Genomic DNA, 26452 nt, shown 5'->3' with positions numbered 1-26452 from the left:
CATCAGTACCCTCGATCTTCCTGCTCCCTGATCCTCAGCTGCATAAACCTTGCACAGCTGCCCCTTCTGTTAAGCTCCCTGTCAAGTGGCTGAGCACAGCTAGACCTCACACAAATGTGGCGCTTGGAGCCACCCCAGCCAGGCCTTCGCAACAATCAGAGCGGCGTCTAGCTTGTCCCACCTGAGTCTTCTACGTGGCAGCGATTCTAAAATTTTACCCCAAGTGTCACCATTTTCAACCTTCTTGTAAGATGACTGCATTTCATCATCCCTGGGCTCAGTGGCTACAGGGTAGAAACTCCCTCAGCTTCCTCCCTGGTCCCCTTGTCATGACAACCTGGCTGTGGTCTCCTCTCCCCCAGGTCTTCTCTACAAATCTGTGTGCTAGAGCCACACTTCTAGGTCCTCGTTCCCAAAGAAGCCCCTTTCAGCTGTTGGCCTAAGACCATATCTGGAAGGGTCGTCAGATACAAAACAAAGCTCCAGGGCATAGGGCCTTCCAAGCTGCCACCCGAGCCTGCCAAGCAGCCAAAGGGGGCCAGTTACTGGGGAAGGGCAAGGGGGGAGACACAGCCCCCCATGCACCGTCTACCACCTTATGAGGATCCGAGGTGCAAGTGCCAAGCGAATGTGTCTACTTGGGGTGGGAGGTACCTGGTGAGACCTGGACCTTCCTTCCTTCCTTCTCAGATTCAGTTCAGTTCAGTTCAGTCGCTCAGTCATGTCCGACTCTTTGCAACCCCATGAATCACAGCACGCCAGGCCTCCCTGTCCATCACCAACTCCCAGAGTTCACTCAGACTCACTTCCATCGAGTCGGTGATGCCATCCAGCCATCTCATCCTCTGTCGTCCCCTTTTCCTTCTGCCCCCAATCCCTCCCAGCATCAGAGTCTTTTCTAATGAGTCAACTCTTCACATGAGGAAGCCAAAGTACTGGAGTTTCAGCTTCAGCATCAGTCCTTCAAATTTGGACACCTCTCTACTACGTCCCAGCCCTCTGCACAGGTAGCCCATTTGGTGGAACCCAGGGAGATCCCATGGTCTCCTTCTCCATATCCCTGGGTTCCTGGAATGGGTCTACTCTGCTACCGGATCCCAAGACCTTAATGATATCCCCTCACGTTCAATATCTATATAAGGGAGATCGCCATCACTTATCACCTATACGGCCTTAAACAAGTTACTTAACTTCTCTGAGAATCACTTCCTTGTCTGTCAGAGAGGGACAGTGGTACTCTATGAAGAGGTTGTTGTAAGGACTGGTCAATTGGCACAGCCCCTGGCAGTGGGCTCAATAGTAGTTGGCACACACTTTGATCTTTGCTCTTCCGTCCCATTGCCTTTCTCCTCCTGTGTGATAGATATTTCATTTGGTCTGCCTTTGTCTGGAAGGTAGAACCTTTGTTCATTGAACTAGCCTGGTAGAATGGGACATATATTTAAAATATATGAATATTTGTGATTTGTGGTATGCATGTGTCCTGTATACTTCTCCAGTCCTTGGCAAAGAATTTAGATACTCTACACTCTGAGAATCCGTAGAACACCCTAGGTTGAGTTGGTAGCCCACAGAGGACTTGCACGTTGAGGCAGGTGTGGATTCCTAGGAAAAGAATAGTTGGCTGCATCTATCTAGAAGCCATCTTCTGTCCAAAGGCAGAATCCTGTCTTTTAGAGAGATCCAGGGCTCCACTAATGCTAAGGATCTGGGTCTCCATGGAGCTGTGGTTTCAATGGTTCTGCTTTGGGAGGTGTGAGCATCCACCTCAAGAGAGGTTGCCAGACTCAGCTGGGCTTAGGGCAGTGAAAACCACTCTCTGACCCAAGTCAACCCCTCTTTGATCCAGGGTGAACAGACCAGGAGTCTTTCCTTATTTTCTGCCAACTTCCTAAGGGAAAAGCAAAAACAATTTGGTCCAATCTTAGTGAGGGATGATTTAGTTCCTATGAAGAAACTATTAAGAAGAAAAAGGAGTAATTTATTATAAAAAGGTGAAAAACAAAAACACTTAAACCAACTTGAGACAGAAAGACTTTATTATAAAAAGAAAACTAACAGCCAAGCTGATTTAAGCTAAAGAGTATTCTATATTTTAACAATATAGATGATAAAAACTCACTCTCACTTAGCATCAAAAACAGAATACATTTTTAAAATATAAGAGCCCCAAGGGCAGGAAGCGTGATGTCCCAAGGGGATTACCGTCAAGGTGGGAGCCTCGGAGGTTGAATGCGAGGATGGTCCTCCTCCATCTGCAGAACCACTCGGCCTGCTCCCTGCTCCTTTCTGAGTATTTGCTACTTCACTTTTCTTTGTAGGTTAGTTTTCTTTGCTTTTCCATTCTCCTAGGACAGCAGGGCTGCCTCCCTCTTGGCTTTGAATCACTTCCCAGTTTGTATCCCAAAGGAACCATCAGATTGACAAGTTTAAGTCAGAGGTCCCCTGAGTGGTGTCATAGGATTAAGCTTTTGCATAAAGGGCAAGGGACCATCAGGCATTTTGATTCATTTTCTCACTGAGTATTTTTTGAGCACCACCTATGTGCTAGACACTGCTGCAGAGGCTGAGAACAGAGCAAGGAACAAAACAAAGTCCAGGCCCCATGGAGTTCACATCCAGAGCTCGCAGGCATTTCTACTACAGTGGAATGTTGGAGGTCCACCTATATAAGGCGAAGATGGGTGGGTGGGCTGGGATTGTAGGTGTCTCTGTTCAGTTGCTCCCGGAAGGTGGCTGTGCTGTCTTAGTCATCTCTGGGCAGCCCTTTTAAGAGATGATTGTGAATGCAGTCGTGTCAGCTGTGGGTCTCTATTATCCCATGCTCTGGCGCACTTCCTATCTGAAGGCAGCCTCCTGGGTAGTTTTACCGTCTGCTTGAAGGGTGCAGAGGGAATGAGAATCCTGTCTTTTGAACACAGTTTTGAAAAACAAGCCCCAGGGAGGTTTCGTATCTTTCCAGACCAGAAAAACCAGTAAGGTGGTTGGGAGGGACCTTTATTCTCATCTTCCAGCAGGTGTGGTGGTTTCCTCTTGGGCCGGGACAGGCTAGGACATCCATGCACATGTCTAGAAAACTTCCTTCACTCAACAAATGTTTATTAAACTCCTGCTTCATGACACGCCCTGCGCTGTATGCAGAGGACACAGCGGTGAGCAAAAGGGTCACAGTCCCAACTTGAGGGGAACATGAAGGTGAAGAAACAGACAGTAAATGAGGAAGTGAACAAGAAGCGAGAAGCATAAGAAGTGAGGGAAGAACAAACTACCATAAGAAAGAGAAACGGGGAGAATGGTGACGGCCTCACCAAGCAGACGAAACTCGAAAAGAGGCTTAAAGGTTGAGAAGAAGCCCGCTGCGTAAGAGCGGGAGTGGAGAGGGTTCCAGACAGAGGGAAGAAGAGCTCAAAGCAAGGGTCAGAGAATCTGAAACAACTCAGGAAATGCCAGGATGAGTCAGCTTTTCCAAAATGTACTAAAAAGTACCTATTTTCTCTTTCAAGCCCTTAAAAGTAACGCTGTAAGCCTAGGTTTTCCTACCAGATTTCCGCATCTGCTCCCCCCACTCAGCTCTGCCCTGGTCTTTCCAAATTCAAGATCTCTTCATTTACGCTTACTTTCAACTTAACACATGTTTTTCTTCAGATTTTTCTAAGTGTAAACATTTTTCAAATAATGAATACAGTATTCCTTATAACTATTATAACACTGGATAGCAAGACAAATAGACTATTTAAAGGAGAAGACAGAAATTACTGACTTTGAAATCAGAGCTCAGTGATAATCTATCATATCATCATTAACTAATATTGATGTCTTTAATACGTTGAATATTTCTATACCTTTTCCAAGTCAGAAAGGAGAGGCCTCATGTGTACAATATGTTATCCTTCTAACTTTTTGATCCAGCAATGTCATATTTCTGGAAAATAAAATAATGTATGCTCTCTTTTAGAATCTTATTTGGAATAATCATTAAAATTAGGGTAATTATGTTTTCCAGAGATTCTGTCTGGATTATGTGCCCTTAATGCCATTTTATGACTAATAGAGGACACATTGAGGTATAGTTTTATGGTGGAAAGGATAATGAATTAAAACAATAAAAGTAAGATGCTCTACAAAAATAAATATAGAAGAAAAGTAGCATGTTTATTAGAAAAATTCAACTAATACAGAAGCATTTAAGATATGCTCTAAAAACTTAACATCTCCCAATACTACCATTCCCTAAAGTACCAGTATAAATGGCTTGTTATCTCATTCCAGATATTATATATATATAAGTAATATAAATTCTATACCAGAGGTCGGCAAACTTTTCTGTAAAGGACCAGAGAGTAAATATTTTAGGTTTAACAGGCCAGGTGGCCTCTGCTACTATCCGTTCTGCTGTTATAATGCTAAAATTGTCATAGACACTATGTAAACAAATGGGCTTGGCTGTGTTCCAATAAAACTTTATTTACAAAAACAGGCAGTAGCGAGTCAGTGGACTGCAGCTTACAGATCCCTGTCTATATGAATGGGGGTCACACTGTATATAATCTGTAATATGGATTGGCTTTTCTTTTTTGAGCTTTGTTTTGGGTTTTGCCCAACAATAGATCTTGGGCGCCTTTCCATATCAGTATTCAAAGACTTTTGCTATTCTTTCTACTTGATCTTAGCCAAAAGGCCAGGAAGTGATTGCTATTCTTTCCAAAGGTTGCTTACATTTCAGTGGATGGCTCTAATCCAACTTTGTCAAACCAGTTCCTTACTGTTTGGGTTGTCATTTTCAGCATTTTGCTGTTACTGCATTTGGAAACAGGCCTTATCTGTTAGGACAAAAAGAATCTGGTTCTTTTAATTTTCTCCTTTTGGAGGGCTTGGGGCTTATTTGTTATTATCATCATGATGTTTTAGTCATTTAGTTTTATCATTCACAGCTGAGCTCTGGTTTGGCAGCCTGAAGACCTGAGTTTGGTATTAACTCTTAATAGTTGAATGGCTTGGAAAACTCATTTAGCCTCTTGATCGCCACATTCCTCATCTATAACCGGAACAGAAGCATACCTGACCCTCGCTATTGCAGAGGGTATTGTGAGGTACAAGCAAGATAACAGATTGGAAAGTGCTTTGAAAATTACAAAACGATATTCCTGTGTAAAAGGCTATCATCATTATCGTTAGCCTTGTCATTATTATTAATGTGACAATGCTTGGAATGATGAGTTCTTCTTGCTCTGACATGTGAGCAGTGAGAGAAGAGAGTCTGTAGTTGGCTCATTGATGTTGATTTTCTGTCTGGAGGTGTTCAGCCAACCAACTCAGCATCCATTTATTAAGCTCCTATTATGTGCCAAATAGAGTCAGCCCTAGTGCCAAGTTCTGTGCTAGTTGCCAGGGTTATGAGAAGAATAGATGGTGGATCCCTATCCTTTAGGAGTTCAGAACCCACTGGAAAGAAATGCACTTACCCGACCTACCAAGATAATCAAGAAGAGAAAAATGAAATTCTGCCAGAAAGAAGGCAACATTCAGGACATTTGCTCAGGAGAGCATGGCGTTGAAAAGTGTAGGAATTTGCCACACACAGAAAGGAGGAAAGGACTCTCTGACATAGAGTAATGTTCTGAGCAGTCATATCCAGCTGGGGATGCTGGTGTGGCAGTTACCCAGAAGCACAGTTGTTTATATGAGGTAGAAGTCGATTTTTCTTATGTGAAAGAAATCTGAAGATTTGCACCCAAAGCTGTTGAAGTGTCTCCATCTAGGCTCCTTGCGTCTTTCTGCTGCATCGTGGCTACGTGGCTCCCATCCTCAAGGTTATCTCAGGATCCAAGGTGGCGACTGGAGGTCCATCCACCACATCTGAGTTCCAAACTGTGCAAAGGAGGAAAGGAAGAAAGAAGGGTCAATGAATATTCTCTTAGCTGAGTTGCCTTCCCTTCAGCAGTCTTTCCAGGAGTCCCACATGCATCCACTTTGTTGTTCAGTTGCTAAGTCGTGTCCAACTCTTTGCGACCCCATGGACTGCAGCACACCAGGCTTTCCTGTCCTTCACTATCTCCCAGAGCTGCTCAAACTCATGTGTCTTGAGTCAGTGATGCCATCCAACCATCTCATCCTCTGTCACCCCCTTCTCCTGCCCTCAGTCTTTCCCAGCATCAGGGTCTTTCCCAAAAAGTCAGCTGTTCACATCAGGTAGCCAAAGTATTGGAGCTTCAGCTTAGCATCAGTCCTTCCAATGAATATTCATGGTTGATTTCCTTTAGGATTGACTGATTTGATCTCCTTTCTGTCCAAGGGACTCTCAAGAGTTTTCTCCACTTAAATATTTATTGAGTGCCTATCATATGCCAGGCACTGGACAACAGCAGTGAACAAAACTGGAAAACTGCCTTCCTGGAACCTACATTCTAGTGGAGGGAGATAGAAAGAAATTAGGTAACTATATGGTGTATGAGATAGTATTGAGAATAAAGCAGAGAAGTGCAGAGAATAAAGCAGGGAAGAGTGATGGGGTGTGCTGGGGAGAGGAAATTCACATTTTAAAGAGTTGGCCAGGGGATTTCCTTGGCAGTGGTTAAGACTCTGTGCTTCCACTGCAAGGCATGTGGGTTCAAACCTCTATGTCATGTGGCGCAGCCAAAAATTGTTTAAACTTGTTTAAATTAAAAAGAAACAATAAGAGTTGGTCAGAGAAGTGTCACTGAGAAGGCAATATTGAGCTAAGTCATGCAAGAAGTGACAAGGGAGCCAGGAGGATGGGAGAATGCACCTAGAGACCAGTGTGATTGGAGCAAAGTTAACAAAGGGACGATAGGAATCAGGGTCACAGAGGGACGATTGGGGCAGGATGTGCAGGACCTTGGAGACTTGCAAGGATTGGGGCTTTTGCTCTGAGTGATTCTGGAGGCAGTGATCTGACCTGACTGTGTTTACTACTCTTTGACCAGATCTAGCTGCCTGGGAGCCTGGAAGGTATAGATCTTAGCTGGTGCCTTGATATTCTGGATAAACCCTGGGTTCCATTACTTGAAAGGATCAGGTGGGAGGAATGAATTTTGGGTGCCACAGCTTTTTCTGCCTCATATGAGCTGTGTGAACTTGGTTCCAGTTACTTAAGTTTTCTGGACTTTAAATAATATTTGACCCACTCTGAATTTATAAAAGAAAAGATGAAGTATAAGCCCTGGTGATGTTTCCCTGTATCTCTGCAATTCACAAATGGGTCACCCAGTAGTCAGTTGCATCCTGGCCAGAGACGCTAAGCTTTGGGGAAGGACAGATTTGATGTGGGGGCCAAGGAAATGCAACACAGGACACATGAGGAAGCCACTGAGGGGCCCTCTGTTAGGCAAGGGGCCATTTTCTGGATCCCACTTGAGTTTAAACTTAGCAGTGTGTCTGGAACTGCTCCACCCTAAGCCCTCGGCAGAGACAATGAGCAGGGCCATCCCATCATCAGGGCACAAATGCAAGCTTCTAGAAACCAGGAGGCTCCATGCAGAGGGTGAAGGCTCAAAGCTGAGCAAAGGGATGACCTTCACGACGGAGATATGAACCACGGCGTGTCAGTTCCCATCAGTCAGAGCAGCGTGTGCCTCCCCTGAGAGCAGTGAGTCAGGGGTGAGAGAGGGCCTCGAAATGGCGGCAGGAACTCCCTCCTTGGAGGGTTAGGGCAAGAAAGTGGAGAGAAGGGAGATTTCACTCTTCAAAAGGACTTCTAGCCCTACATTCTTTTTTTTAATTTTTAATTTACTTTTTATTTTATACTGGAATATAGTTGATTTATGGGCTTCCCAGGTGGTGCTAATGGTAAAGAACCCACCTGCCAATGCAGGAGACATAAGAGACGTGGGTTTGATCTCTGGGTCAGGAAGATCTCCTGGAGGTGAGTGCAGCAACCCACTCCAGTATTCTTGCCTGGAGAATCCCACGGACAGAGGAGACTGGTGGGCTACAATCCATAGGGATGCAAAGAATCGTACAGGACTGAAGTGACTGAGCATGCACACACTGTTGATTTCACAGTATGTCTTGGTTTCAGATGAACAGCAAGCTGATAGATATGCGTACACATACACCCGTTCTTTGCAGCTTCTTTTCCCTACAGGTGATTACAGAATATTGAGTGGAGTTTCCCGTGCTCTACAGTGTGCCTAGTGGCTCAGTCATTTCCGACTCTGCGACCCCATGGACTGCAGCCCGCCAGGCTCCTATGTCCATGCAGATTCTCCAGACAAGAACTGGAGTGGGTTGCCATCCCCTTGTTTTAGTTGTAGCGGTGGTATCTGTTAATCCCCAACTCCTAATGTATCCCTCCCCCATAACTCCTCCCCTTTGGTAACCATAAATTTGTTTTCAAAGTCTGTGGGTCTGTTTTGTAAACAAGTGTATTTGCATCCCTTCTTAGATTTGACATCTAAGTGATATGTGTGGTATTTATCTTTGTCTGAATTACTTTACTTAGTATGATCATCTCTAGGTCTATACGTGTTGCTGCAAATGGCATAATTTCACTCTCCAGTCCCAGTTTTTCACCAAATTTAGAGAGGTTTCCAGACCTGAACAGACCTGTCAGTCCCCAATCCCCATATCCTCCGTGGCTAATCAGGGTCAGGGTCTCCGCACAGGTGCTGTGCCCTGGAATTAGGCCACTGATGAGCCAGCTCTCTGTGTAAATGTGTTTATTTTTCTTTTTTCCAGAAAACCCACGAGAGTCGTGTTTCGATCCTGGTTCCATCAAGAACGGCACGCGAGTGGGGTCCGACCTGAAGCTGGGCTCCTCCATCACCTACTACTGCCATGGGGGCTACGAGGTGGAGGGCTCCTCAACCCTGAGCTGCATCCTGGGGCCTGATGGGAAGCCAGTGTGGAACCATCCCCGGCCAGTGTGCACAGGTGGAGGAACGTGGGGCTGGGGCAGAGGCAGCGAGGACGCACAGGGAGGCGGGAGGGGCTAGGGGAAGGGGCAGGCGGGACATGGTCCTCATAGGAGGGCTCCCTGGGCTCACTGTGAATGAGAGAGGCTGGAGATTCACCAGGTGTGCCAGTCCCTGTCAATGTGGCATCTCTCTCAGATCACACAGTGTCCTTGTGCTGTGCTGTGCCAGTTGCTCAGTCGTGTCCAAGTCTTTGCAAACCCATGGACTGTAGCCCACCAGGCTCCTCTATCCATAGGATTTCCCAGGCAAGAATAATGGAGTGGATTGCCATTTCCTTCTCCAGGGGATCTTCCCAAACCAGGGATCAAACCCAACTCTTCTGCATTGCAGGCAGATTCTTTACTGTCTGAGACACCAGGGAAAGGGAGTTTAAAAATGACCCGGAGATTGTTCCCCGTCCTAGGGAAAACCCCTGTGAGTTCATATGGTTAGAACTAAGGCCAGTGGGGTGGGCTAATTCCATGGGCATCTGGGTTAGCCATGGGACCCTGATGAGAGGGAGCAGATGGAGTGCCAGAATGATGGGGGCATGGCAGCCACTTAAATTGAAAAAGTAAGGAGGCCCCTTGCCCAGGTGAGAAGGGCTGGCTCTGCAGTCCACCCCTTGTGGGAGTGGGCACCATGGCTGGGTCACATGAGCTGTCTGTCCCCAGGTGTCTATTTCGGGGAAGCCTCCACTCCTTAGCCATGGAGACACTGACTGCCCAGGCCCAGACAGTGGGCAGCAAACCATGTCCGGGTCCCACTGGCAGCAGCAGAGGTTCCTAAAGAGCTCCCTAAGGCTGGGCCTCCAGGGACCATTGCCAGCATCACTGGTTAGAGGGCAAGGACTGGCAGGCACACAGGAGGGCCCTTGATAGCATCAGGGTGGGTTTCAGGCCATGTGCCAGGCCAGAGATGGATGTGCCTGGGCAGGACCAGGCAATGTTCCCAGAGCTCCCTCCCCCACATTAGTGGCTGTGGGCCACAGAGCATCCCCACCAGGCCAGAAGCTCAGGCTGGGAGTGAGCAGAACAGAGGGGGACAGCTGGTGAGAGGCCCCCCGAGGTCACCTGGCCTCTACCTGATTTCTCTTTCAGCCCCCTGTGGGGGACAGTATGTGGGTTCAGATGGAGTGGTCTTGTCCCCCAACTACCCTCAGAACTACACCAGTGGACAGATCTGCCTGTATTTTGTCACCGTGCCCAAGGACTATGGTATGGATTTGTTTTGTGTGTTTGTTTGTTTTCCAACTGCTTCCAATTCTCAAGCGCTTCCCAATTGCACCGCAATCCCACTCTCAGCTGCATGGCTCCTATTGGGAAATGAACGGAGCAGTCTGAAGGCTAGTGAGACCCACTGGAACCAAGGGATGGGGTGATTAGAGAGGAAGCAGCCAAGACAGAGAGAAGGAGGTACACCTGGGCCTCCCTAGCACAGCCTGGGTATGAATAGAGGTGCTGCAGACCCAGGCTGCCTGGAAACCCAGGAGAGAGTGGCAGTGGGGCAGGAAGAAAAGGAGTGGGATGGAGCTGGGCTTGAAAGTACAGGGGAGGAAGCTGGGTGCCACGTTATCCTGCTAGTCCATCTGCAAGCCAGAAGCTGGTCCGGCAGCAATTGGTAGGATGAGCAAGAAAAAAAAATGGAGGAGCGGGTCAGTGCCCTAGAAAGATAGAAGAGCCCCCAGATGCCAAGGCAGAAAGAAGCCAGGCTTGTCACCTGGTTGGCAGTGGGCTAGTTAGGAGTCCAACAGCCCTGGAGGATTCAGGAAGTTCTTGAGGGGCACAAGCTGGTTGTACCTGGGCAATCAGTGAGCAGCTGGACTGCTTTCTCCCTGAATCTGCTTGTCGGAAGAGGAACGACTGTTTCTAAACAGGGTTGGCATTGGTAAGGTAAAGGGCATCTGTGTGTCCTGCCCATCCTGCAGAGAACTGGCTGCTTACTCCCGAGAGACAGGATGGAGTAAGCATGGGGCAAGGCTGATCACTCGCTAAACACTAATTTAACACCTCCTAGCGGCCTCACGCTCTGCTGGGAACCAGAGCTGCAGAGCTGAGAGAGACGTGTTTTCCGCCCTCTGTAAACTCCCAGCCTCACCTACTCACAGCTCCCACCATCTGGCACCACCAGCTCCACGCCAGGACCTGCGCATTTGTGTGTACACACCCGCTCCCCAACACACTAGTGTGGCAGGAGCTTGTGACCTGCAAAATCAGAGCTAGAAAAGTACTGGCAGGTTCTCCAATCCCACCTGCCACCCAGTGCCTAGTCCTTGACAGGTGGGCATGCAGAGTATACTTGAATTTCTCCAGAAATAAAGAGCTCGTGCCCTTGTAGGCACCCAGCCCCAGGCTGAGCAGTCTCCCTGAGCTGAAACCTGTACCTGAAGAGCTGGTTCTAGGCGGGGTCATGACCTGTCCTGAGCATCTTCTCTTTGTTAGTGATGCTAAGCCCAGGGATGAAGTGCAGATTTTTCTCTTGGGCCTGAAGTATTTGTCCCAAGCCCGAGTCCTTCTTTGATCCCCTATCTAAAGTGGCTTGCCTTGGTCTGTCATTTTTTTCCCCATTTCCTCTAAAATTCAACGCTATCTGAAATTACCTTGTTTATCTATTTGCTTAAGAGTTGTTATTTTCATTTTTGACTGCCTCTTCCCACTAGAATGTACAGTGCGTGAACCTTGCCCATCCTGTTCACCTCCATAGGAGAGAGCATGGAAATGCTTCTGCCATCGCCCCTTGCTCAGTGTCCATTTTCAGGATGCTGAAACAGGCTTTCCCTCTTGCTCCTCTGCCCGTGAGTTGGGATCTCAGAGTCTCTAACACCGCTCACTGCTACACTCATCATTGAAAATGCCTTTTTTCCCCCCAGGAAGTCAATCCCATGGCCCAAGTCCCTCCCTGCCCCAACATGCGACACACCAAACACACCCATGCACACACACCCAACTTCCTACATGCTCAAGACTTGAACCAAAATAGAGAAGGACTCACCCTGGTACTTGCTCTCACATGCACCTGGCCAACTGGGAGATAAGTGCCAGCAGAATGTACCAGGGTCTGAAATGGAGCTGTGCCCCCTATGGCCCCAAAGTGTCAGCAACCCCAGCCCCTCTAGCAGTGACTGGCAGAGATTCGATAATTGAGGAAAGAGCCTGTAGTAGCCATCAAATGGCAGGGTCCTTAGGTCTTAACCTGAAAAGAGGCTCCTCAAGGCCACAGTCCACCAGCTTTTCAGCCCCCTCCCATGAGCTAGCTGAGTGGCCTTGTGGAACTCGTTTAACCTCTGAGATTTAGTTTCTTTGCTTAAAATTGGGTATCTGGAAGAGTCAGGATTCAAGAAGATCGTATGCATTACAAGCATGGTACCTGGCACACAGTAGGAGCTTCAGAAAAGTCACTTTGCTTCTTTGCTTGGATCTGCCAGAGGGAAATGAGGTAGAGAGGTTTGCCTAACCTATGACAATCGCTCTTTCCTCTTAACTGTGGGGGATCTTGTAGCCAGGGGATGCCCTCAGAGGCTAGATCTTTGAAGGAGAAATTAAGGAAAATATGGGGTCCTGAGATCAACCTGGAATACGGGGATATTACGGAGAGCTCTTCCGTGTCCTAGAGTAGCTGCTGCTGCAACCTGAGAAAGCAATAGCGTTTAGCCTGGCTGCTGGGTGTAGTCCACCATATCATCTTGACCCCTATGGGAGAGTTCTGGTTGGGCCTTTCCCAGCTCCCTGTGTCCCTGTGCCAGGTGTCTAATCAGCCAGTGGAAAGGCTCAGCAAGCAGTTAGCCCCCATGAACCAACAAGCTCCACTGAGGCGGCCCTGCCCCTGGTCCGCAGCCCCCAGCCCACCAGGGCTTCCCCCACCCCTGAGCACGGCCGCCCCGTCTTCCCCCCGAGATCTCCACACCATGTCTCTCTCTGCTCCACAGTGGTGTTTGGACAGTTTGCCTTCTTCCACACGGCCCTCAACGACGTGGTGGAGGTGCATGACGGCCACAACCAGCACTCGAGGCTCCTCAGCTCCCTCTCGGGCTCCCACACAGGTAACCCAGGGCTGGGCAGTCAGTGAGGGTGGGGCGGGGACATGGAGGGGAATGGGGCATGGCCACAGGGGGAACCACCCCTTTGTGTCTGTCGGCTGCTAATATCCCCACGTAGAAAGGAGCTTCAGTTACTCAGCTATTAAAAAGAATGCATTTGAATCAGTTCTAATGAGGTGGATGAAACTGGAGCCTATTATACAGAGCGAAGTAAGTCAGAAAGAAAAACACCAATACAGTATATTAACGCATATATATGGAATTTAGAAAGATGGTAACATGAACCTATATGCGAGACGGCAAAACAGACACAGATGTAAAGAACAGACTTTTGGACTCTGTGGGAGAAGGCAAAGGTGGGATGGTTTGAGAGAACAGCATTGAAACATGTATATTACCATATGTGAAATAGATCATCAGTCCAGGTTCGATGCATGAGACAGGGCGCTCAGGGCTGGTACACTGAGATGACCCTGAGGGGTGGGATGGGGAGGGAGGTGGGAGAGGGGTTCAGGATGGGGAACACATGTCCACCCATGGCTGATTCATGTCAATGTATGGCAAAAACCACCACAATATTGTAATTAGCCTCCAATTAAAATTTAAAAAAAGAAAGGCGCTTCAGAGGGTACCTTCACCCCAGGATGTGTTTACACCCCCTCCCCGACCCCCGCCAAGTGGTGTAGCATTCCCCTGTGGGTTGGCATTGAGACTCAACATGTTTTTCTAATTATAAACACGTTGCATTTTCATTGTGGAAAACTTATAGAGGCAAAATAATTGCATAAAGGATTAAAATAAAAACCACCCAGAAAGAACCACTGAGAAGATGGAGTGTATCTCCTTCCAGTCTTTATATCTACTTCATCTTTTACATTTTTACTGAACATAAAAATATACATACTTTTATTAAAATGTTCACTGTGAGCATTCCTCTTTATTTTCCTCTATAATAGGATTTTTAAATGCTGTATAATAGTCTATCATAGTTATGTAAAAATTATGTAATGAATTCTCTATTATTGAACATTTAGATTGTTTCTTATTTTTCACTCTCATGAATAGTAATTTAATATAGTATACATATATTTTTGTATACATCTGTTACCTTAGCATATCTAGAGATGGAATTGCTAAGTTAAAGGAAATATGTGATCTTTAAGGCTTTTTATAAAGATTGTTAAATATCGCTCTTGAAAGTTCTTGCCACTTTGTTCACCAACATATAAGGCATGTTTTATTCTCACAAAAACTAGGTAATTAAGAAAATGAAAACATCATTTTGAAAAGTAAAATTGGTATCTCATTTTTAATTTGCCCTTTTAAAATCACTAGTTAGGTTAACCTTTTATAAGGTAACTATTGGCCCATATGGTTTTTATTTGTGAATATACTTGTAAGTTATTGTTGATTTTTCTATTAGCATTTGTTTTTTTCAGTATTTATTTAGTAAAGTTCCATATTATTATAAGCTATATATATTACATGCCATATAAACCTCTTGTCGGAGAAGGCAATGGCACCCCACTCCAGTACTCTTGCCTGGAATATCCCATGGACGGAGGAGCCTGGTGGGCTGCAGTCCATAGGGTCGCGAAGAGTTGGACACGACTGAGCGACTTCACTTTCACTTTTCACTTGCATGCATTGGAGAAGGAAATGGCAACCCACTCCAGTGTTCTTGCCTGGAGAATCCCAGGGACGGGGGAGCCTGGTGGGCTGCCGTCTATGGGGTCGCACAGAGTCGGACACGACTGAAGCAACTTAGCAGCAGCAGCAGCAGCTATAGTATATGATACGAAAAACCTTCCCTTACAGTTTGTCATTTGCCATTTAATTTTCTTCAGGGTATGTTTAAATGTCAGAAAATCTAAATTTACCATGTAAATCTATCAATGATCAAAGATCAATCCATCTTTTATAAGTTTCTCCTTCACCTTTCTGATGACTAAATAAATATTCCTCTATGTTTTCTTTTACTTCTTTTTTAGTTTCATTATTTCTTTTAATACCTCTGGAATTTATTATTATTATTTGAAATGAGGAATATTTAACCAACATTCTTACAAATTTGATCAGTTTCCCTAATGGAATTTTCAAAGTGCCAGATTTACATATATTTTTATAAAGTTGAAGGTATGTTTCTAAACTTTGTATGTATTTCCACTATGTCTGTTTATTCTTCTATCAGTATCAAAAATCTTTAATTAGTATAAAATTATAATAATGCTTAACACTATGATAATTTTAAACATATGGTACTGTAAGTTCCTATTATCATTCTTGGTTTTGAATTTTTATTGGCTATTCTTACTTAATTTTGCCTCCAAATAACTTTTAGAAATATTGCATCAGAATTTTCATCATAATTCTAATAAACTTATAGATTAATTGGAGGAGAACTTACATCTTCATAATAGTAACTCTATTTCCCAACAAGAATATGGTATGTCTCTCTATTTATTATCTTCTGAAAGAAAAAAAAAAAAAACTCTGGAAAGGTGCTATCATTTTCATTTTGGCAGTATACATTTTTTGTTAACTTTATACCTAGAAATTTCATGGAAATATTTGTTGTTGCAACTATAAATGAGTCTTCCCCTTGCCCCCCGCTGTTATATTTTCTAACTGGTCTTTGCTGGTATATTAAAAGACTGGTATTTGGAGTATATTCATCTTGTAAAGTTATTGACCCTTCCATAATTATGCTAACACTGCCAAACGATTCTCCTGGGTCCTCTAGGCAAGAAGCAATACCATCTGCAAATGAATTTGTCTCGTTATTTTCTCTCTTCTAAGTGGTTTTTCTTTTCTTTTCTCCCATGATTATTGGTCTGATCAGGTATATTACCTTAACATCAACATTGATATTTCATGTTAGTAAAAATAAATCCATTTTATAATTATTTTAAATGTAACACCATAGCTTACATAACATCCTATGATAATGTTTAGTCTCCTTTGTATTAGTGGTTATACACAAGAACAAAATAACCTGAAGAAAAACAGGAGAGATATTATAAAACAAAAGCAGAGGATAATTAATTGGAAAATAATAACAAACTCCACAGACTGAATGCTAGATTCATTGTTGCCCTTTTTTTTTTCAACTGGACCAGAGGTTTTATAGTGTTTAGTTTGTTTTGTTTTATTTGCTTCATTTGATTTTTTATTGCTTCTATTAATACGTGCCAATTCTTCTGTAGACTTGTTTTCTAATTAATTGATCCCTGTTTCATAAAGTCTCTCCTTTTTTCTCTTCAGATTATTTTGTTCTTCTTGTTCTAACTCTCTGAATTGAGAGTTTTGTTTGTTATTTTCTCCATGTAATAAAGAAGCATGTTTACAGGATATCACTTCAGTTCAGTTCATTTCAGTCGTGTCTGACTCTTTGCAACTCCTTGGACTGCAGCATGCCAGGCTTCCCTGTCCAACTCCCAGAGCCTACTCAAACTCATGTCCATTGAATCAGTCATGCCATCAAACCATCTCATCCTCTGTCGTCCTCTTCTCCTCCCATCTTCAATCTTTCCCAACATCAGGGTCTTTTCAGATGAGTCAGTTCGTTGCATCAGGTGGCCAAAGTATTGGAGTTTCAGCTTCAGCATCAGTCCTTCCAGTGAATATTCAGGACTGATATCTGTTAGGATGGACTGGTTGGATCTCCTTGCAGTCCAAGGGACTCTCAAGAGTCTACTCCAACACCACAGTTCAAAAGCATCAATTCTTTGGTGCTCAGCTTTCTTTATAGTCCAACTCTCACATCCATACATGACTACTAGAAAAACTATAGCTTTGACTATACAGACCTTGGTTGGTGAAGGAATGTCTCTGGTTTTTAATATGCTGTCTAGGTTACAGCATATATATTCACATTTAGACATAGTTTTGGCTCCACACCATGAATTTTGATATGTACTGTTTTCATCATCATTACTCTCTAATAATCTGTGATCATGATTTATTCTTTCTGCACAAGAGTTATTTAACGATATCTCTTCTTTTCCCCCATGAACTTGAACATTATTGTTTTTACATTTAAACATTTGTGTTAATTTCTTTTTTTATTGCCAGCCTGTACCATATCTACTCTAGAGGTTGAAAGTGAAGTTGCTTAGTCGTGTCTGACTCTTTGCAACCCCATGGACTGTAGCCTACCAGGCTTCCCTGTCCATGGGATTTTCCAGGCAAGAATACTTGAATGGGCTGCCATTTCCTTCTCCAGGGGATCTTCCCAACCCAGGGATTGAACCCAGATCTCCCACATTGCAGGCAGACACTTTACCCTCTGAGCCACCAGGGAAGCCCTACTCTAGAGATTAAATGAGGTCATCTCAATAGCCAAAGGCATTCTTTTTAATTACCTAAGTATCTGAGAAGAATGTGTGTTCTTAGTCATGTAGAAAGTCCACAGAGAGGGACTGTTGTTGTTGTTGTTCAGTCCCTCAGTCCTGTCCCACTCTTTGAGACCCCATCAACTGAAGCACACCAGTCTTCCCTGTCCTTCACTATCACCCAGAGTTTGTTCAAATTCATGTCTGTTTAGTCGGTGATGCCATCCAACCATCTCATCCTCTGTCATCCCCTTCTCCTCCTGCCCTCAATCTTTCCCAGCATCAGGGTCTTTTCCAGTGAGTCGGCTCTTCGCATCAGGTGGCCAAAGTATTGGAGCTTCATCTTCAGCATCAGTCCTTCCAGTGAATGTTCAGGACTGATTTCCTTTAGGGTGGGCTGGTTTGGTCACACTTCCTGGTCTCTGCTCCCTGCTTTCCCACTTGCTTGGTCGGTGCCTGCGGTCATAGTGCTTGGCCACTCTGAGCATCAGTTTCCTCAAGTGTAAAGTGAAGAAAGCAAACATTCTACTCTTAGAGTTACTGTTCAGATTAAATAAGCTTTGTAGTAGCCATTAGATCAGTCTTACTCAGTTTTATTATTCAAACCCAATATATTAGTGGTTTTCAATGAGATGAAACAACCCCACACATACACACTCAACCAAGAAGGTAAATCGGGATTTTGGAGGGTAGGGATTTGGAAGGCAAATTGGGATTGCTTTCAGAATCTCATGATAGATTAAAGTATAACCATAGATAGAGAAGTATAGTATGCTGCTGCTGCTAAATTGCTTCAGCTGTATCCAACTCTGTGTGACCCCATAGATGCAGCCCACCAGGCTCCACAGTCCCTGGGATTCTCCAGGCAAGAACACTGGAGTGGGTTGCCATTTCCTTCTCCAATGCATGCAAGTAAAAAGTGAAAGTGAAGTCGCTCAGTCGTGTCCGACTCTTTGCAACCCCATGGACTGCAGCCTACCAGGCTCCTCCGTCCATGGGATTTTCCAGGCAAGAGTACTAGAGTGAGCTGTCATTGCCTTTTCCAGAAGTATAGTATAGGTACAGGTAGAAAGATAGGTATACATATGAAGCCTATAGATAAATATGGATATAGAAAGAGAGATGGATAGAGATGTAAATAACCAGTGGAAATAGAAATAGAGTTAGACATAGATGATTGATGGATGGATGGATGGATGGATAGATAGATAGATACATGATTAATAGAAGTATAGGACCTGTATACATTAATATCAATATCCTCAGATTGTCTCTTATGTAGAGAAAAACTGATGAGGAGCCATTGGTGATGATGGGAGTGAACTGTGTCCCTGTCCCTGAGGTTGTCAGGGAGGAAAAGAAAAGCTTGAGGATCGCTACTCAACAGTCTTCCTTTTGTTTTTCTACTTGATATGTCAATGAGAAGGGCTTCCCTGGTGGCTCAGAGGTTAAAGCATCTGCCTCCAATGCGGGAGACCTGGGTTCGATCCCTGGGTTGGGAAGATCCCCTGGAGAAGGAAATGGCAACCCACTCCAGTATTCTTGCCTGGAGAATCCCCTGGACGGAGGAGCCTGGTAGGCTACAGTCCATGGGGTCACAAAGAGTCGGACACGACTGAGTAACTTCACCTGCTATGTCAGTGAGAACAATTGTGCTATCTTCTTGTCTTCGTGTTTGTATATGTTTGCCTCATTTATCTTTCCTCGTTTTCTCTGCGAGTCTTTTTCTTTTAAAAGGAAGTTTCCTTGTTTTATCAGTGAAGCATGTGATAACCTTGTTTGGTTCATTCTGGGGTTTTGTTTGGTTTGTTTCGCTTTTGCTTCTTCACCCTTCCATTCATACCTGACCCACAGCTAATTCCCAAATTTTGTGGATATATTCGTGCCTTATCAATGTTGTTAGTAATTATGTTCCAATTATGGACTTCTTTCCCAGGAACAAGTTTCTCCACTTGCATTTAGTGCTGTTACCTTCCTAACAATAATTAATTGGGTTGAACTACATTTTGCTAGTTGTCTTTATCCCTGATGCCTTTTGGTTTCCCTACTTTTGTTCATTTTTTAAAAGTCAGGCTCCTGACTGCAGTACTTTCTGTCACCTTGCATGTATGAGAATGCCTTTCCTTTGATGTATCATATAAATGACAACTTGATTATAAATCAAATTATGGGTCACCAACTTATTTCAAAACCACAGTGGTTACTTTATTCCCATAGTTAATGTTATGGATGAGTTGATGTCCAGTCTAATTCTTTGTCCTTGTAAGCAATCCATGTTTTTCTCTTTTAAAAACCTTTCATATTTTTCTTTATTTTTAAAATTGAAAAGGCTACTAGGATGCGTTGTGGTGGAAATCGCTTTTCATTACTTAGATCCAGCACTTTGTGAACAGCTTCACTTAAAACCTCAAATCTTTCTTAAGCTTAGAATGTTGTCCTTCTTACATTGTTTGTTCTCCTTCAATTTCTCATCTTCTCTCTCTAGAATTCTTAATATATGCATATCGGATTTTTTTTCCCATATCCCTTCCATGTAACTTGTCGTTCTTCTCATTAGTTTAATCTCTCCATCCTTGTGGATTCTGGAAGAATTTCCCAACTTTAATCTCCACTTTTCTGTTTGATTTCTGCAGAATCTAGTTCTTTGTGCTGGTGCTTTCATCTCTTTGCGGGCTTTATTGATCTCAGATCTGACCTTTGACACATTTCCTCCTCTACTTTCAGAGATACAGTGCTAGAATTTCATCTTGTGACAACCGCGATTGAAAATCTTCTGAGATTTTTCACCTGTTCTTTGTTGTAGTTCACATAAAGATACTTGCTTTGACTTCTGTGAGTTCTCTTCCCTTAACACCTTTGGAGTCTTTTCTTATGTCCAGGGATTTTACTGTGTGTTTATCCCTGGAGATGGAGATTGCTATGTCTAGGACTGAAAGTTGAAACAGGATCTGGGAGAGATTATGAGGTCCTACGCCACATATACCAGGTGGCTCAGACAGTAAAGAATCCACCTGCCATGCAGGAGACCCGGGTTCAATCCCTGAGTCAGGAAGATCCTCGGGAGAAGGAAGTGGCTACCCACTCCAGTATTCTTGCCTGGAGAATTTCATAGACAGAGGAAACTTGTGGGCTACAGTCCAGAGGGTCACAAAGAGTTGAACATGACTGAAGACAACACTTTCATTCCACATATATCCAGCTGGGAGTATGGAAAAGTTGAGTTTGTTCTGCTCACATTTATTGAAAGGGGGACTTAGAGATGGTGGTGAAAATCAAGAAAAGCTTTTCTTCAAGTGTTTCTTTTTGCTTTGGCAGCCAGACGTTAGCTGGGGAAGTAACTCCTAGGCTCAGCCATCTGGGATCTCTGTAAATCTAAATGTGTTGTGAAAAAGGGTCTCTAATCCCCATAACCAAGAATATCACATGGGCTTTCTGGAAGCACTGCTGGCCCCAGATGTGCCTTCCAAAGCCTCCTTGGCTGGTTCCAAAGTCAGACCTCGCTGCAGTAGAGATATAGCCTGGCTTTCTGTTTACAGCCCTGCTTCCCTTCTGAGGGTGGGTCAGCAGACATTTCCAGGGGTCCCTAAGGTTGTGGAGGGGCAGCATGCAGAGTGGCCTTGCCATTGCCCATCACCCCACTTTCTCCAAGAGCTTCGACAGGAAGCGGATGGTAAGCAGGACTCCACCTCACAGATGCAGGTCCATCTGGACCACATCAAACAGAAGACACACCTTTTTCTTCTGATAGAGAGGCTGCTGGGCTTCCTTAGCTTCCTGTGCCTGGGCAGACTTTCCCCAGTTTCTGTGTTATCGGTTGGGTGACAATACACCCTGCTTTGCCTGGTATAGTCCCAGCTTTCATTCGGTTGTCTCAGAATAATAATTATTAATAACATGCCCTTTGACTCTCAGAAGTGCCCTAGTGTGAGCAATAAATTATATGATCTCTCTGGTTATCAGTCATTTCACAGGGCATCTGGGAAAAGCCTGGGATGCTCTCTGATGATCACATCACCCTCCTTCCCAGAACTTGGGGCCTTTTTGCTTGTTTGTTTTTATCAGATTGACATCAGTTTTCTAAGTAAACCACCAGTCACTTTGGTAATGGCCATTCTCCCCATCCCTGTGGGTCAACATGTCTTTAGAACTTTCTCCTTTCTAAACAGGTCATTTGATCTTTCTGAACTTTTCTTTCTTGATCTATAGACTGTGGGTACTGAGTGCTAACCTTGCATTGATATAGGTCAACATAAGACCATAGATGTGAAAGCTTTCTGTAAACTTTAAAGTACAGTATAAATGTGAGGTTTTATTTCAGGAAGACCTGGGAGGTGGAAGGGGTTGCTATGTGGGATGTGGGTAGCACTTCTGTCCTGGCCTGGATATTACCTACCAGGCCCGACTGACTGCTGGACTCACCATCTTCCTCTTCTCCTCACCCCTTATCTTGGCAGGAGAATCGCTGCCCTTGGCCACCTCCAATCAAGTCCTTGTTAAGTTCAGTGCCAAAGGCCAAGTACCAGCCAGAGGCTTCCACTTTGTTTACCAAGGTATGCAGGATGTGACGTGGGAGGTGTGAAGGCAATCTCCATCTTCGGGGATCAAGGAGAACAGGGACCTTTGACCCCCCCAGTCTGAGCCTCATTCTTACTGTGTTTGTGGGGCAATTCCCTGAAATACTGTTGAATTTTATACATCCAATATAGACAATTCTTGAACCCAACTCCATGTTGGATAAAGGGAGAAATCAGAGAAGGGAAGCTAATTTGTGCCCTCCCCCACTCCCCATTGTGTGGCACAGTCCTCATGGCATTGTGAGGATCAGCCCAGGCCTCTTACCTAGACCTTCTCCCATGGAGTACGGCTTTGCCTGCAAGGCCTATAAAGGTCCAGGAAAAACATGGGCTTCAGAGTGAGCTGGACATGGATTTGAACCCCAGCCCTGGCACTGTCTAACTGGGCATCAGCTACTCCCCTCTCAGAGCCCCAGTTTGCTCACCTATAAAATCAGGGTGACCATGTCACATCACAAAGTAGCTGGCACAAAGTGGGTAATCAGTGTTCCCCTCCTTATGGCCCTGAAAGGCCAAGTCTCAGAGCAACCTAGCCTTCCCCTGCAGGCCTCAGCCTCTCTTTGCTGAGGATAGTGTCCGCTCTCCTGGGGCTCAGGTTCCAAGTGAGGTCCTGTATATTCCACTGCCCAGAACGACCTGCATTGCCCTGTGTAGGGGTAATCCTGCCCCAGAGACACCCTTCCTGGGCCTGGGGCGGTCCAAGTTCCTATCGCCCCCTTTAGGTGGGGAAGGGAAATTCAGGTCTGTGAGAGCAGGGCCCTGGGCAGGGTCTTAGGGGACATCGGACCCTACCGGGCAAGGGGCTTCATTGGGAAGGCGAAGAGCACAACTGGGCCTAAAGGCTGGGCCTGAGGCTGTTACTGCTTTCCATAGTTTCCAGAAGCTGTGCTACCTGGTGCGTCCAACTGTATTTCAGGAAGATGGGCCTCATCCTAGAAAGCCCCCTACCCCCGCCCTAAGGGAAAGCACCCAGAGCCTCAGAGTCCCACCCCGTTCCAGCCCTACGATGTGTCCATCCCCGGACCCGTTTCTAGAGGGGTGAGGCCTACCTCTCAGCACCCCTGTTCCCTGCAGCGGTGCCCCGAACCAGCGCCACGCAGTGCAGCTCAGTACCAGAACCCCGCTACGGCCGGAGGCTGGGCAGTGACTTCTCGGTGGGGGCTATCGTCCGCTTCGAATGCAACTCTGGCTATGCCCTGCAGGGCTCCCCAGAAATTGAGTGCCTCCCCGTTCCTGGGGCCTTGGCCCAGTGGAATGTCTCAGCACCAACGTGTGTGGGTGAGTCATGGACAACCAGGGCTTGGGGGAGAGGGTGGCCAGCAAATGCCCAGCAAGACACACGAGCTCTGTCTGCCAGGGTAACTTGAGAGAGCGGGTGGCCCCTTCCAGGTCAACCCGTGTCCTGTGAGTGGGTATGAAGGGGCAGTGGGAGCCGCTGATGGGGTTGGGAGGGGTGGGGGTGGCGGGCCAGAGTCCAGGTCCCTGAGGAAGGGTTGTAGGGGGACCACCCAGGGGAGGGAGGCGGGGCTGTGCACGTGGGCGGAGCCAGCAGGGGCGGAGTCACAGCGAGGCCGGAAGCCCTGGGCGGGGTCTGCTCCCCGCGGACCCACCCAGATGAAAGCTGCCTCTCTCCCAGTGCCTTGTGGCGGAAACCTCACGGAGCGCAGGGGCACCATCCTTTCCCCCGGCTTCCCCGAGCCCTACCTCAACAGCCTCAACTGTGTGTGGAAGATCATGGTCCCAGAAGGCGCTGGCATCCAGGTAGGAGCCAGGGGGAGACTTCACAGCCTGTCTCCAGCCCCTCGGGGCAGGGACGCAGTGGAGGCCCACAATCAGAAAAACACAACACCTCCCAACTCAGGAAAGATGAGGTGTGGGGGCTGGCTGGGCCGTCGGGGAAGCCGCCGAGAGGAGGAGGTGGGCCTGGAGGTGGAGTGTGAAGCCTGGGAGGAGTCACAGGAGGTGTTTTTCAGGTGACTTGAAGGGTACTGTTCTTAAGGTTTTGGGGGAGTTGGGAGAGGAGGCATTGCAGGTGAGGGGAAGGCGCAAACCGACAGGCACCCTCTCACACACATCGGGGGTGTTGCGCCCGCAGCCCAAGGCAGCAGCGGAATCGGGGTCAGACTGGTGGGTGCGGATGGAGCAGGTGGAGGACCCCCTGGACAGCTGCTGCTCCTGGGAGGAGGGGGCCAGGCCCCAAGGCCGGCGGAAACCACAGGGACTCCCGGTGGACAGGTCCACCCAGGGGTGGGTTACTGGCCCGCAGCTGCAGGATGTCTGGAGACAGGACAGTGAGGAAACTCAAGGAGTGCTGGAGAGGTGAGGAGAAGACCAGTCGCCCTGAAGTAGCCCTATGCCCTGGACTGTCCTTTCCCGCTTCTCTGCCTGACAGAGCACCCCACTGTCACGTAACCATCCCACCTCTCTCTCCCTCAATGAACTCCTTGGGAACAGGGTCTGCGTCTTCCTTTTATCAAAGTTCCCAGCACAGTGTGATCCAGACGAGGTGCTCAGTAACTGAAAGGAGGAGGGGGAAGGGAGTGGGGAAGAGAGGATTGCCTAACCAGCAGTTCACTCCCCCTGCCTTCCCAGATTCAAGTCATCAGTTTTGTCACAGAGCAGAACTGGGACTCCCTGGAAGTGTTTGACGGTGCAGACAACACTGTAACCATGCTGGGGAGTTTCTCAGGTGAGATGGGGGCTTCCAGGAACCTGGACTCGCAGGGCGGCGGTAGAATTATTATTATCATTATTGAAATGGGATTCATATGCCATAAAATTTACCATTTTTAAGCGTACAATTTAGTGGGTTTTAGTATATTCACAAGGTTCTACAACCATCACCACTATCCAATTCCAGAACATTTTCATCAGCCCCCAAAGAAACCAGGTACCCATCTGTACACACTCCCCATCGGCCTGCTCACCACCACCCCCTGGCAACCACTAACATACCTTCTGTCTCTATGGATTTGCTTGTTTCAGACATTTCATCTAAGTGGAGTCCTACAATATATGGCCTTCTGGGTCTGGCTTCTTTCATTCAGTGTAATGTTTTCAAGGGTCAACCCTTCACTGTGTGGATAGACCACATTTCATTCATCCATTCACCAGTTGAAGGACATTTGGTTGTTTCCAGTCATTGGCTAATTATGAATAATGTTGCTGTGGACATTCACATACAAGTTTCCACGGGAACATGTTTTCAAGTCTTTTAGGTATATGTATACCTAGGAGTGGAAATCCTGGGTCGTATGGAGATTCTGTATATAATTTTTTTGAAGGACTGCCGGCAGAGTGGCCACACCATTTTCCATTCCAGCAGTGGGCTTCTAAGTGTAGTGTATGATTTTGCCCAAAGGCCAGGGCAGTTTATCTGGGCCTCGTAGGCCCCAGAACTCCCTGTTGCCAAGATCTAGTAATCAGTCACATGCCCCAGATAGACTGTCTACAGTGCCTGGATGGGCCAGAGAATTATTCATGTCAGAATCGCTTTGAAGACACCTGGCAGGGACCACCTTATAGGCCCCCGAAGGAGGCCACCTGCTGCTGGCGTGTGGCGTGCTCACTGCTCTTTTGCCAGAAGTTGTTCAGAGTCTCTCCTCCTGTAGGTATTAGAAACCCAGCACTCTGAGGGGAGCTAACTTGTCATTCAGTGGGTTTGATAGCTGGGGACACATGGGGACCTTGGGATGAGAACCTCAACAGGTTGCAACAGGGGTGGTGCCCAGGGGTGGGAGAGGCTAAGCCTGATTGGTCCCTGTTTCCTTGCCCAGGAACAACCGTGCCTGCCCTACTGAACAGCACCTCCAACCAGCTCTACCTGCATTTCTACTCAGACATCAGTGTGTCTGCAGCCGGCTTCCACTTGGAGTACAAAAGTGAGAATCCAGAGTCTCAGAGTGTGCAGGGTTCAGGGTGGGAACCGACAGGGCCTGAGTTCCCCACGAGGAACCAGGGGTTGTTCTGGGGCTGTGTATTCTCTACGCTGCTGAAGCCTCACACAGACCTAAATGAGGATGCTCAAGCTCAGAGAAGGTCAGAAACAGCCAGGAAGCAGTGAAGCCAGGGTTCTTACCCAAGGGTCTGTTATGCAGAAACCTGTGTGCTCCCTCTGAGTCCCCACAGGAATGGGAAGGGGCCCGGGATATTATTTAGAGAATAATGGAGGTGTAAGGTGCTCCAGTCTAAAAACTGGCCTCTCTAAGCTCTGGTCAGTGATGCAGCTGTCCTTGAATGTCCTCTTCTCGTTGCAGACTTTACTCCCCTCCCATCAGATTTCTCCCTCCATCCTCAAAACCTTACGTCCTGGTTTCCAGCATCCCTAAGTGATCACAACTAAAAACCCTTGAAGAAAAGGGTTACAGGGAGAGAGAGAGGTGCAAACTACTGGGCATGAGATAGGCTCAAGGGTGTATTGTACAACGCGGGGAATAGAGCCAATATTTCATAATAATTGGAAGTGAAAAGTAACCTTTAAAATTGTATTAATTTTTTTAATTTTTAAAAACGAAAAAGGATTGCAGATGTGCCTTGTGGGGCAACAAAGACAGAGGTTGCTGGGGTGGCTGCTTTCATCCTGAGACTGGCTGC

At 46.3% G+C, this 26452-nt stretch overlaps 1 protein-coding gene across 1 annotated transcript in view; it reads left to right on the top strand.

Annotated features, from left to right (window-relative positions):
- The window catches only part of CSMD2 (CUB and Sushi multiple domains 2), a 616901-nt gene that overhangs the window by 472686 nt on the left and 117763 nt on the right, over nucleotides 1-26452 (top strand). Inside the window, exons 30-37 of the mRNA XM_018046480.1 lie at nucleotides 8698-8892; nucleotides 10016-10132; nucleotides 12841-12954; nucleotides 21740-21835; nucleotides 22934-23137; nucleotides 23496-23620; nucleotides 24452-24548; nucleotides 25636-25740. Coding sequence (XP_017901969.1) covers nucleotides 8698-8892; nucleotides 10016-10132; nucleotides 12841-12954; nucleotides 21740-21835; nucleotides 22934-23137; nucleotides 23496-23620; nucleotides 24452-24548; nucleotides 25636-25740 — 1053 coding nt within the window. The remainder of the gene's footprint in view (nucleotides 1-8697; nucleotides 8893-10015; nucleotides 10133-12840; nucleotides 12955-21739; nucleotides 21836-22933; nucleotides 23138-23495; nucleotides 23621-24451; nucleotides 24549-25635; nucleotides 25741-26452) is intronic.

Source organism: Capra hircus, chromosome 3 (genome assembly GCF_001704415.2).
Source record: "Capra hircus breed San Clemente chromosome 3, ASM170441v1, whole genome shotgun sequence".
Classification (NCBI taxonomy): Eukaryota; Metazoa; Chordata; class Mammalia; order Artiodactyla; family Bovidae; genus Capra; species Capra hircus.
The sequence above is the reverse complement of the archived record's forward strand: the minus strand, read 5'-3'. Positions and strand labels throughout refer to the sequence as shown.